Genomic DNA, 12,485 nt, shown 5'->3' on the forward strand with positions numbered 1-12,485 from the left:
TTTTATTGGCTTTTTGACAGACATCACAATGGCAATACAGTAGGTACACATGTATAGAAGATGGTCTGTAGGAAAATTAAATAGTTACCTCACCCCTCCCTCCCACCCTCATCCCTATGGGCTATGATCACATTATAAACAAGACATAAATCAAAAAGTTACAAAACATAAAACGCCAGCATAAAAAAGAAAAAAAAGAAAAGAGGGGTAGAAATTACATGAAATACAAAGACCGATATATATTTTTTTAATTATACCTACATACTTAATAATAACATAATAATAACAACATAATAACATCTTCAATGCATGACTTTTACATGTATAAAGGCTACTCTTAAAGTATGGTATCAGGTCTTTTACTTTAGTATCTGAATACTTCTTCCACCACTGGTCTCTGTTCTGCTTTTTATTATTCTTTCACAATCCAGTGCGTGTGTGTTTAGCAGTCACACAACACACACATTTCCTCTGTTCTCTGGACTGAATCCAGAGCTGCGTTCTGCTGTCTTTGGGTTTTCCTATTCCGCTCTATCAGACTCTTACAGTCAGGGGGGATTTCCTTTCTGGCAAAATGTAAATACTGTAATTTACCTATTGTTTATTCCAGATACTGACCCTCCAAAGATCAAATGTCCTCTGTCCAGACTCAAGGTTGCCGAGCCTGGAAAACTCACTGCCATGGTGACCTGGGACCCGCCCAAAGCAACAGATACTGCTGATAAATCCCTTGAGTATGTTGCTCCTTTCCTTTGCCTCCCTTTCCTGTTCCTACTTATAATGGATTAAACTCTCCTCCGTCTCTCTGCAGTGTGATTCTTGTTGGCCAGGGGCCGCGCACCGACTTTAAAGAGGGAGCGAGCATTATCCGATACAAAGTGTACGATCAAGCCAGGAACAGAGCCGCCTGCAAGTTTATTGTACGTGTTGAGGGTGAGTTGACTTATAGTGAGTTTAAATACTACACATAAACTAATAGACACACAATGAGACAATGTTCCCCTGGGCACAGACATGCAGAAGGCCCCACAACATCTTCTTTATAGGAGCCAGTCACACTACATTTGACTTTATCAATGTTTAGCCTCTTTCTATTGTGCTTTTTTGTCAGTCTTTGTGTCAATTTTTCTTGTCTTTGTGATCGTTTTGCAGAATTGTTATATTATTTCTTTGTGGTCATTTTTTCTCTTTGTAGCTGTTCTTTCTTTTTTTGGGTTATTTTGTGTCTGCAGTCATTTAGCACCACTTAGTAGTTGTGTCTTTGTGGTTGCTCTGTGTCTCTTAATTGTCCTTTTGAGTCTCTCTGCGGTTTCGTGTCTCGTTACAGCTGTTTTACATCTTTTGATAGTTGTTTAATGTTTCATTATGGACATATTGAGTCTATGTAGTTGGGATGTGTCCCTTTATGTATCATATTGTAGGTAGACTCTTGGGGGACCCTGATCCTTGAGACCCCTGAGCCTTGGCCCAATAGGCATGTTCGGTAATGAAAAGAGAGCATTATACCTGGATGACACATTTCTTATTTCCACTTTCTTCTCCCTATAGTGAGAAGATGTCCAACTCTACCTCCACCTCAGCAAGGCTTCCTCACCTGCTCCTCTGATGGGAATAACTACGGTGCAACATGTGAATATCACTGTGAAGGGGGATATGAGAGGAGGGGCGTCTCTTCTCGTGTCTGCCTGTTCGACCGCAGCTGGGCGGGAGAGCCGGCTGAGTGTGTTCGTGAGTCCGCATTAAAGTTGCATATCAGTTTTGCGGCAAAAACATAATAGGACACATATAGAAGAAGGTGAATGATGCATTTGTGACTTGTGTGTTTGCAGCAATGGAGATTAAATCAGATGTAAAGACTGTCTCTGCTCTCCTGGAACAGTTTTATGAAAAGAAGAGGCTGCTGATCATGTCTGGTCCAAACATAACTGACCCAGACTACCAGCTGCAGAACATCATGATACAGGTGAGCAAATGTGTGGCTGCTGGTCTTAATAAGGACATTTAAACAAAATAACTCAAACATTTTTCTTGTTTCAAACAGAAAGCAGACTGTGGATTAGACCTGAGACGTGTTACCGTCATCGAGCTCCTGGGCTCCCCGCCTCATGAGACCGGTCGCATCAAAGAAAGTCTGCTCAGCTCTGAAGCCATCGAGGGTCTGAGGTGACAGTGAGACTACTTACTGCTTAGTTATTCAGCCGTTTGATTGGTCATGGGGAAAAGCGTTTATTTAGCTGAAATGTTCCATTCTGAAATGGAAATAACTCCCATTTCCATTGAAGGTGTATCTTATTACTCATTTTAAATGTCAGGATCCTCCTAATAAAAGGGATTCTGTATGGGGAAAAAAAATCCACTTTAAGGATCAGCACTGTTTAAAATGGCCAGATAATAACAACACTGAGTAATGATGATCAATGGTAAACAGGACCATCTCGCTATAGTTTTCATGAGGATCTGTGAGTTGGACATTATTTTGCAGCAGGCTCCAACATGCAGGCACTAGTTCACCTTAGAAGAGCCGGAGATATAGATTTTTCCACCAACTGTGTAATTTGAGTTGGGGGCACTGCTGCTCACTTTTTCCAGACTGGAAAATCTCTTCAGTCTCTTTGACACACAGCGGAGTGAGAGCAGCGTATTAAAGGCACATTCTTTGAGTGTAATGCAAAGCACTCTGGGAAATGTGGGCAATCACTAAAGGTAGAAGAAAAGGACAGAAATACACTTCTGATTTCACTGTTTACCATGCCTTAAAACAGGGGTGTCAAACTCAAATACACAGTGGGCCAAAATTAAAAAATGGGTACTAGTCGAGGGCCGGACTGGTTCAATGTTTATTGCAAAACGTATTGAAATGAACTTATCGCACATATTAAACCTGGAACTAACAAAGCTTAAATTATTGCCTGTAAAAACAACATTAAATAATCAGCTGCATTCATTTCTTATGGCTCTATCTGCAGCTTTTCCAGAGTCATTTCTTATGAGTACATTTTCCCACAGGCCAACAACAGCTTCAACAAAACTATTCCCCTCAACAAAAAACTCAAACATGCCCTGTTGTCTCAAGAAAGAAAGTGCAGAAGGAAACATCCATTGAAACTCAGTGTGCTGCTCTGTGATGCTAGTTCAAGCAGATACTTGGCATCTCCTCTTGGGTGCAAGTTCATAAATGTTTGGGCTCAGGCTCTGAAATTAAATCCACTAAAGGCTTGATTTGGCCCACGTGCCTTGAATTTGACACATGTGACCTAAATACAACAAGGACTAAATTACTTTATCAATATCCATCACATTTTAAGAGACCAAAATTAAGTTTTCAAATGTTTAGCTGGCCTGCAATCTGTTCCTAATTTGTACCTTATTATTTCAGTTTTAAAAGGCAGCAACTGTTAAGAATACTATAAAGTATCAATAAGACGGCTTTAGTCTTATATCATGTATATCATGGGTCTTTTACAGGGGGTCCTCATAGTTACTGCAGGAGGTCGGCCAAATTATTACTTGTAAATATTAAAATAATGATTTAAACTAACACACATACAACTTTTAGCAAAATATTTGTCCCGTTCTTTAAAAAAAAAATAAAGAAATTCATTTGCACAACATTGATGATGTTTAACCGTGCAGCACCTATTTAGCTACTTCAATAGAAAAGGGAAACAATACTCTCTCCACCTATAGTTGTAAGTTTGGAATATTTTGGTTGAATCAACAAAGTAAGATCTCATATTTCTTGCTCAGTAGTGATGTGGGTTATGTACAGTTTAAGTAGAAGGTCAAAATAATCCTGGGCTCTCCTAGATAAAAGGGTTTTAATAATCTACTTTGTCTCCTGCAGACAATCGTTCAGGATCTCCAGGTCGTACTTCAGCATGTTGCTGCTGGACGAGCTGGGAATGGACCGGGAGCGCTTCATCTACCCGATGGCGTCGGACGAGCTGTTCTCGTACATCGACAGCTTCCTGCTGGAGGAAGAGGAGCGAGAGAGGCTGGAGCTCCACAGGGACTTCTGCGACTAATCAAATAAACCTCTCCTGTTGCCACAGCGATAAACTCATCAGCATTACTAAACACAAGATGAGGAAGGACAAACAGCCCAAAACCAGGTCCAGAGGGACATAAGGGGGATGGGGGGGTGTGTGATCACCAAACAACACTGAAGTGCTAGCACTGTTTTCTCTCTCTAATCATCTGAAAGGCACAGAGGCCAGCAAATGGAGACAGAAGATACAGACAAGCTCGAGAAAAGCACATTTAAATAAAATAGAAACATACATTTAGGTGAGATATGTGATTTGGTTTAGTTTGTTTGTAAAGTACCACCTGTTCTGATGTGAAATTGAAAGAGAACTGTAAACACACACATCTTAAAAAGCCTATTAAACTAACGTGGGCAGGTTATTTAAATCCAGCTGGTATGGACGATTAAGCATGTCTTTTGGTTTTTAACATTTTTTATTAGATGAACAGAATATTATTGGAAACCTTGAGGTAAACACAACTCTGATCACATACAGTTAAAATATTAATATCTACTTTTATTTCTGCAAATAAAGACATTTAATAATTTCAAATAAAGATTTGTGTGCAACTTAAAAAGATAATAATACAATTTGTTGGATGCAACACCAGAGATTTTCTAATTTATAATGACTTGTTTTCCCACGGGTCAATATAATTATGTACACAATTATTAAGAAAAAAGGTGATACTAGTTCTGTGCTAAGTGCTCAAAAGTGTGCGTGAATTTGAAATGCAGTAAATATGCATTCTGAATTTTAAAAAAATATATAAAATGTGTCCTTGCTCTTAAAATGAAGTTTGTGATGTTTTGGCACATTTTCTAAAGTTACACCAGTCTGCAGTCAGGGGGCGGAGCTAAACACAAACCCCACGGGGAGGCAGATGTTCAGCAGGAAGTGTGTGGTAGTCACTGCGCTGACAAAGTTGCAAAATATAAAAAAAATCCATAATCTCAGACCTCGCAGCTTTTTAAATTTCAGTCTCTTTTGGTGCCGTCCTCATTTGCCCTTCACCATGGTGGAGCGCAGGGGAAGAGTGCCCTCTGCCCACGAGTCGGGGTACTTCATCATCTTTTCCCACAGACTCACTTCCTCTCCCAAAGAGTCCATTTCCACTTCTCCTTTTCCAATTTTCACTGTGCCTACAGGAGGGAACATTACATGAAGGCAATCATGAGATTTAAGGGTGGCAAAAATGTGTCTTTTTTTAAATTAATAAATGGCAAATTCCTTTTTCACACTGAATTTTCCCACAGAAGCTTTAGAAGTAATCCTGCAATTAAGAGTCTCTTTGTCAAAAAGGTTATTATTATTTGACAATAGAACCTATTAAACTAGAAGAGATATAGTAAGACTTTCTATTTGATATGAGGATTCATTTAATTTTCCTTCACGGAAGTTATTAAGGAAGGGGGAAGGAGTAAAAGAGGGTACCTAAACCAAACAATTACTACAATTCTTTTTTCATTCTTGATTCCTCTCCTCTCGTCTTAGTCCCTCCAACCTGAGATGTGAGGAGGAGGCAAGGAAGAGACGCAAGGGAAGGGAGCGGAGGAAACAGGCGTTTAACCAAATGAGACATCTGTGCCTCTGAGCCGCCATTTAAAAGCATAGTCAAGTAAAACATTAAGTGTTCATTGTTATGTAATAGCCTAATGCTGTACGTTATGATTTTCCTGTTCATGACACCTTATACATTTATTTTTAATTCAAATACCCCAAAAAAACTACTTTGAAAGGGTCCTGTGCATCCTCGCTAATAGCTCTCTCCTAGCTCACTCTTTCCGGGTCACAGGCAGGAGGTTTAAGGAGAGAGGAGACGAGGAGTCACAAAATAGATAGATTAAAAGAGTAGATTCCTAAATCTAGACCACTAACCCTGACAGCTTTGGTGCCATTAACTAAGAGAAATGTTCAAAGAAGAGCAGTTGTTTGAATGACACACAAAAGAAGATATAAGATAAATATATAAAATAATTCAAAACTTGTATTTCTATTGAATGAATTGTATGTTTGACCTGTTCCCGAGCTGAGGCGGAGTCCTCCCAGGAACTCGTTGCTCCCCATGGCCTCTCTGTCCCACACTGTGAGCTCCAGACACATCTCCTGCAGCTGCTCCAGAGCCACATCCTTGTACACAAACGTGTGGTCGTAGCTGGGGTTCAGGTTCTTCTTCACCACCGGAGTCTTCTTCTTTGTGTTCTTTGCCTTCGTTGGGAACAAATAACTGCAGGACCACAAAAAGAGAGCGAGTCTTGAACAGAGAAGATGCTTTTATGTGAATGCAAAATGTCCTTTTAAGACTGGAAAGTTGATCACTTACCCTTTTACGAAGCTATCGGAGGTGTCTCCTGGCTTCATTGCCATCAAGTTATTTGCCTCTTTGATAAGGACATGCAGCTCTCCACTTCCCCCGACCTCTGCCTTTTTGCCTGAGGAGAAGATTGACACACGCTCTTAGAAGTTAAGTCAGAGTGAATCAAAGTCAGCCAGAGCTTCTTATCATCGTCTTACCTTTTTTCACAGAGGTCGGAGTTTTAGGTGTGACATACTTCAAGGAGATCACCAGCTCTCCTTTGTACTGGGCAAAAGCTGAAGCTGGTGCAGCAGAGGCTGACTGTTGGAGAGTAGGTTGTATAGTCAGGACACAAGAAACATAAGTAACAGTACAGCAAACATGGAGGCCTCATGTCACACTGGTGGCAGAGGCTGATGACAATGTTTCACGGTAGAAGAAACACATTAACAATATATCAGCTGATAAACACTTAGACTCATACACAGCAACCCCCCCTCTTCTGTTCAAGGTAAAGACTCTCAGCTTGATGAAATAAATAATAGACTCTCACTTTCCAAAGGATCTCAAACACAGTCTTAGTATTTTTGCAAAACATGTTTACATACTGCTGTGTTTATTGTAACTTTGTAACTGGCACAACATGTTCCTTCGGGATGAATAAAGTCTTATCTTATCCCCACAGTAAACAGGTGAGGCTCTGCTTCTCACAGACAATCTGCAACTTGCTTTGCTCTAATTGATATTTAAAACTTGAACTGCAGTTTTAACCTCCAGTAGTGCTTGTGACGAAGGTAACTTCGTCACTGTGGACCGACGGCTTCGGGCCTTGTAATATTGCACATGTGGTTTAGTTTGAAAGTGTTCCCCCTCCTGTTTTGTCTGTGGCTGGTGATTGGGTTCACCTGGTGCCCTGTGTTGTCTCCTCCCCCCCCCCACCTGTGTCTTATTGGCCTGATTAGTGTGTGCGTATTTAGGCTCTGTTTTCCCTGTCAGTGGACAGGTAGTGTGTGTGAGATCCTTGTTGCTGGTGACTGTGTGCACGTGGGCAGCAATATTGAGGCGGTGAATCATGTGTCTGTGATTTAATAAATGCTCACACCGGATTATATTTGAACTCTCTGCCTCCTTGCCTGCTCGGGCCGCTCAACGGTCAGTCTCACAGTGCTATAGAGGAATATTATATTCGTAGCTCCTTTTTTTTTTGTTTGATCTAGTGCACGTGACCCTAGGTGACGTGTTTCACATTCCTGCAGAAGGTTTCCCACTCTTCCTCTGATCTACAGGTCACCACTGAGTATATAGAAACAATTAGGTTTTTTTCTTCTTCTAGACAAAAGTGCAGATTTTTTATGAAAAAGGAAAAGTTTTCAACAGGTTTGTAGACCACAGGATAAATACTAAAGGTAAAAAATACTGAATTTAAACAGAAACTAGATTTACAAAAAAGTACCACACAAAAAATTATTTAAATAATTTCTTTACACCGTGTAACGCACATGACGGATTAATAGATATGAAGACATCCAACACAAGAGGTATACTTGGACATTTTAACGTCTTTAAGGCTGCTCTTTAGTACGATAAATCCATGTTTACTAACGTACAGTCTACAGGCAGCAATGCAATGTTTCAAAATTAGCCTTAGAAGGAAAGGTATTCATCACATTGTTTGGACACTGGAGATTTACATAATTCAATAAAGGTGCTATCTTAAGAATTCATAACAGTTCTACATCCAGTGTCTCTGGTCTACCTTCGCCATGAGAGCCACGTTCTCCTCGTGCGGGGAGTCGAGGTCTCGGCTGTCCAGAGGGATCTCCACCTCTCCCAGGAAGGCGTTGCGGCTCAGGCGTCCGTGATGCCAGACGGATATCAACATGGAGCGGGTGAACAGCTGAGAGCGGCTGATGGAGTACTGACAGTGGGAGAAGAACGAATCAAAAGCTGATCTTCATTTTTAAAACCTATTTTATTTTAGTGCTCTGGTGCTGAAGGGAGTTCTAAATAAAACATGGGACATGAATTAATCAACATGAATTCAGATTTGATCAGAAGTTGCATCTGAAATCTTCCTAATATTTCCCTTCACTCTCTTTAATGAGCAAATCCTAAATTACAGATGAATAATACTACGAATGTTTTTATCCAGCTTTCCTTTCTGAAGCATTGTTTGCTACTGTATTTAAGCTGATTCCACATTGGACCAAAAACAATATTTGACAACAGCTATTCTAATCTGCAATGTCAATATCAATCTTAAAGTCTCTGTAGGTGTGGTCATTATTTGCAGCATGCGAGGCACAAGGTCACTAATCAGGGAGTGCCATTAAGTCAACAGGAGAAGGTCAACACTTATAAACCCTCACCTTCAGCGTTTCGTTGTAGACCGGGTCCACCGTGTTCCTCTTGATGCTGGTTTTCTTTTTGCTCTGGCGAGATTTGTCAGGCAGTAGATAACATTTAACATAACTGAAACACAAAGACAGAAGGAATGCTTAAAGTAGTTTCTCACAGAGATGTCTACCGCTTCTCTGCTGCATTTCTTTGAAATGTATTCTTTTTGTTTATTTGGCCGTTTTTAACTCGTACAACTTAAAGGTGGGGTAGGTAATTCTGGAGAAACCAGCTCGAGTGCGCTAGAATTTGAAAATACACAACCGGAAAAAATCTGCCACTTCCTTACAGAGCCCCTCCTCCAACACACACGAACATACACATGACCAACGAGGGCACGAGATAAGTTTGTGCACAGATGGAAGGCTGACAGGCAGGTAGGCCATCCAGTTATTTTAGCCGGGCCGGCTAAAATGATTGGTTGTGCTTTTTACAGCGCTACGGCTTCCACAGATGACATTTTTTAATGAATTTTTTGTCAAAGCACTTCAGATATTCATTGCTATCGGGATGTTAAGAGCATTCCATGGAATATAACAAAAACTGCATCTCGAGCCGGTTTCTCAAACTTACCTACCCCACCCTTAAATACATATCTCTATATTTGAGAGCATGTGAGTTAATACATTATATGTTAGTTCATGAGAATCAGCTCTGTATACAATACAACTGAATACATTCTCTGGAAAATATCTGTTGACATTGAATTTCCTGTGAAGTTCAAGCAATCACCAATAGGACATGATAATCAAGACTTTTGTAAACACAGCAGCTTCTTATCCACACGGATCAAAGCTGTGCTAACAGCACTAAGTGGGGTGTGTGCAGTACAAATATACTGTGTCAGAGCCACAATCTGCGGTACGAAGGCCAGAGTTTAAATTAGGTGATTTACGCTTGGAGAAAGAAAAAGTTTATTAATATTTACGGATGGGAAAGCTGGCCCGAGGCATTGCCGTAGGCCAGCCCGTGGCACTCCTTGATGAAGACATGGAGGCTCTGGGTGGGCTCGTTGTAGCTCATAGAGAAGACCAGGTCTCCGCTCACTTCCACACTGTCAAAGTCTCCTGCTTCACTGTAAATACTCATCAGGCTGCCCAGCGTGCTCTGGAGGAACATATGGACACCTGAGCTGAAAACTCATCATCAGCCATTTCTGTATCATTATTCACAAATTCTGACTTTAAAAGGATAGTTTGGTTGCTTTGGAGTGGAATTGTATGACTTAATTATCCATATTCATAGTACTTACTATAGGAGACACAGACATGTGTAACAGCATGGAAATTAAGGAATGTACTGCGGTGCACAGGGACATACAGTATTTTAACACCAAAATTAAAAGATAAGTTAAATTAAGTGTACACAATATATTAATTATTATACTGCTTTTCCTTGCTGTCCGATAGCAATTTCTGTTATCTCTCTATTTGGTCAGACTCTTGTGTACAGCAATTAGCTTTCGTGATGTCATTCCTGCCTGGTCTCAGCTGGGTGTGCCAGCTGCCATCTACAGTAATTATGGATAATCAAGCCACCCATCCGAACTATTATTAAATACAAAATAGCAGCATTAAGATTATGTTCTAGAAGACACCATCTGATTGCTTTGTGATGAAGGTGCAGATCAGATTTCACAATAAAGAAATAAAGAAAACTAAGAAATGACTGTTTTTAAATGCCTTTGTCTGAATGTCTTTCATTTTTGTAAAGAACCTTGAATTGCCTTGTGTTGAAAGGTGCTATATAAATAAACTTGCCTTGCATTACCCAACACAAAACTGCTGAGTTGCAACAGAAAGGGACAAACAAATTAGCAAAGATCAGAATGTTTCTGTCAATAACCAAATCCAGAGTGACAGTCACTTTTGTGTCCCCTGAAGCTTTGGTAAGTTTATAAACATTAAGGCCTTTTCATATCAGTTTCACACTTGCTGGAGGATATCCTGAGGTCAAAGATGCTCATTCAGATGATCTAACATCAGTTCCGTTTTGTGAGAGACATAATGAGCTGCTTTCCGAAGATGAATCTTTTGGTGTACTAATGTGAGCTAAGAGAAATGTCAATACTCTACCTTCGAGCTGTGCAGACTGTAGGAGCTTGAAGCCATTGACCTTTTATGAAAGCTAACCAAGCGGTCTATATCTTCCTCCTCCTCTCCATCTTCCTGTGGAAACAAAATAATTAGATTTCTGTTGTCAGCTAAAATCAGGCTAGGGTTCTTAAATAATATAACAAATAATAAACACATTTTAGTCAATTTAAGTAGCAGAAAAATCAAACAATGACGATGGTCTCCTTTTGGTGGTTTATGAACAGGCAGGAAATAATTCACCACAGAAAAGAGCCAGAACCAGAATAGACCAGCCATTGAACACGTTTTGTTTTAGCGAGAGGCTTGACTCGCTCTAATTCTAACTTCTGTAACTCCTCAACCCAAATTTTACAGAGAATATCTTTAAAAAAACGTTCATATGGACTGCCTATATAAGCTAAAACTCGTCCTAATAAAAGGAGTTTCCTTGGTTTGTGTGTACTTGTACTTTGCTAACCTATATTTGCATTGCATCACAAACATTATCTTTCAGAGGGGAGGGTGATGTGTCTGGGGGACAGAACAGAGCACATCTAGTCCCAAGACTGAAACTGAAAAAAGCTAAAAGCAAGTAGTGTTGATCAGTATCAGCTTCAGAACTGGGAAGGTTGAAGAACGATTGAACTATAATTGGATATGTATATAAAAGCCTTTATTGGACCTTTAACATAGATTCAGGATAAAGCAATACAGAATAGTATCAAAGTTAAATTCGTACCTGTATTTCTAGGACTGGTGCAGAGCGTCTCCTGTTGCCCATGGAGACCTCAGCCGTGTCACATCCATCTCGAAGGTCCAGTGTGGATATCGTCTCTGTTATAAACATACAGACCAGCAGTTAAACTATAATACACACAATGTTTTTCCTTTGCTTCTGGAAGTAGAACAACAGCATTGCATGTGGTTGTATCAGATGCTAACCAGGGTGTTTTTGGCCTCGTTTGATGCTCTTCTTGAAGAGTCTATCAACGTCCATATCCGGGCTCGGGCTGACTCGGGCTGTTTTTATTTCCGGCACCTGTTGTAACAGAAACAAGGAGTCACACTTATAGAAAAGAAAATACTTTGAGAAGGAAACACGAACCTGGCATTTGAAATATTCGTACATGGATAGCTTCTGAGTTAGCACTGTCCTCTGTCACGATGTCTGCTTTGACTGGAGCCGTCAGACTGGACACAGTGGACCCTGAGAGGCTCTCTTTCCTGTGGGATGACATACATCTATCAGTATTTTACTCCACTACGACTTTTTACTTTTACTTCTTACATTTTTAACACAAATACCTGTACTTTCTACTTCTTACATTTTCAAACAGGCTCGTTACTTTCAATTGAATCTGTGTTTGGCGGCGTGATCATTATTATTTAAGTCATTGCATGCCTATTGATTTGAACACGATGCGTGTATCCATCATTTCCTGGTCTTCTCTAAAGAAGACCAATGAAAACGTTGTCATTTTGCTGTTGTTCAGTGTCGAAACATTCATTAGCTAACAATGACATTATTGTTCTATTAATATAAAGGGAGGTCAGTTACTCTTTAAAACAGCTGGTAGTTATGGGAACTTTTTACTTGAGTATATTTCGAAGCCCATACTTCTTTACTTTTACTTGAGTAAAGAAGTTGAGTCAGAAAAACAGACAATTTACCAGTAGTATTTTAAACGT

General features: G+C 40.1%; 2 protein-coding genes across 5 annotated transcripts in view; one reads left to right on the forward strand and one right to left on the reverse strand.

The window, feature by feature from the left end:
- srpx2 (sushi-repeat containing protein X-linked 2) overlaps positions 1-4,221 on the forward strand; it is a 10,624-nt gene extending 6,403 nt beyond the window's left edge. The window contains exons 5-10 of the mRNA XM_010783337.1: positions 611-734; positions 812-933; positions 1,549-1,728; positions 1,830-1,963; positions 2,042-2,163; positions 3,845-4,221. Coding sequence (XP_010781639.1) covers positions 611-734; positions 812-933; positions 1,549-1,728; positions 1,830-1,963; positions 2,042-2,163; positions 3,845-4,025 — 863 coding nt within the window. The 3' untranslated portion in view covers positions 4,026-4,221. The remainder of the gene's footprint in view (positions 1-610; positions 735-811; positions 934-1,548; positions 1,729-1,829; positions 1,964-2,041; positions 2,164-3,844) is intronic.
- A 223-nt stretch (positions 4,222-4,444) lies between these two features.
- The window catches only part of sytl4 (synaptotagmin-like 4), a 15,310-nt gene continuing 7,269 nt past the window's right edge, over positions 4,445-12,485 (reverse strand). For all 4 annotated transcript variants that reach the window (XM_010783342.1, XM_010783341.1, XM_010783339.1 and 1 more), the window contains 11 exons: positions 11,924-12,020; positions 11,739-11,835; positions 11,536-11,630; positions 10,797-10,889; positions 9,650-9,828; positions 8,694-8,796; positions 8,081-8,242; positions 6,543-6,645; positions 6,352-6,460; positions 6,047-6,255; positions 4,445-5,170 (listed from right to left, as the gene is read on the reverse strand). In XM_010783342.1, coding sequence (XP_010781644.1) covers positions 5,028-5,170; positions 6,047-6,255; positions 6,352-6,460; positions 6,543-6,645; positions 8,081-8,242; positions 8,694-8,796; positions 9,650-9,828; positions 10,797-10,889; positions 11,536-11,630; positions 11,739-11,835; positions 11,924-12,020 — 1,390 coding nt within the window. In that variant the 3' untranslated portion in view covers positions 4,445-5,027. The remainder of the gene's footprint in view (positions 5,171-6,046; positions 6,256-6,351; positions 6,461-6,542; positions 6,646-8,080; positions 8,243-8,693; positions 8,797-9,649; positions 9,829-10,796; positions 10,890-11,535; positions 11,631-11,738; positions 11,836-11,923; positions 12,021-12,485) is intronic.

Source organism: Notothenia coriiceps, unplaced genomic scaffold, assembly GCF_000735185.1.
Source record: "Notothenia coriiceps isolate Sejong01 unplaced genomic scaffold, NC01 NC01_scaffold00025086, whole genome shotgun sequence".
NCBI lineage: Eukaryota > Metazoa > Chordata > Actinopteri > Perciformes > Nototheniidae > Notothenia > Notothenia coriiceps.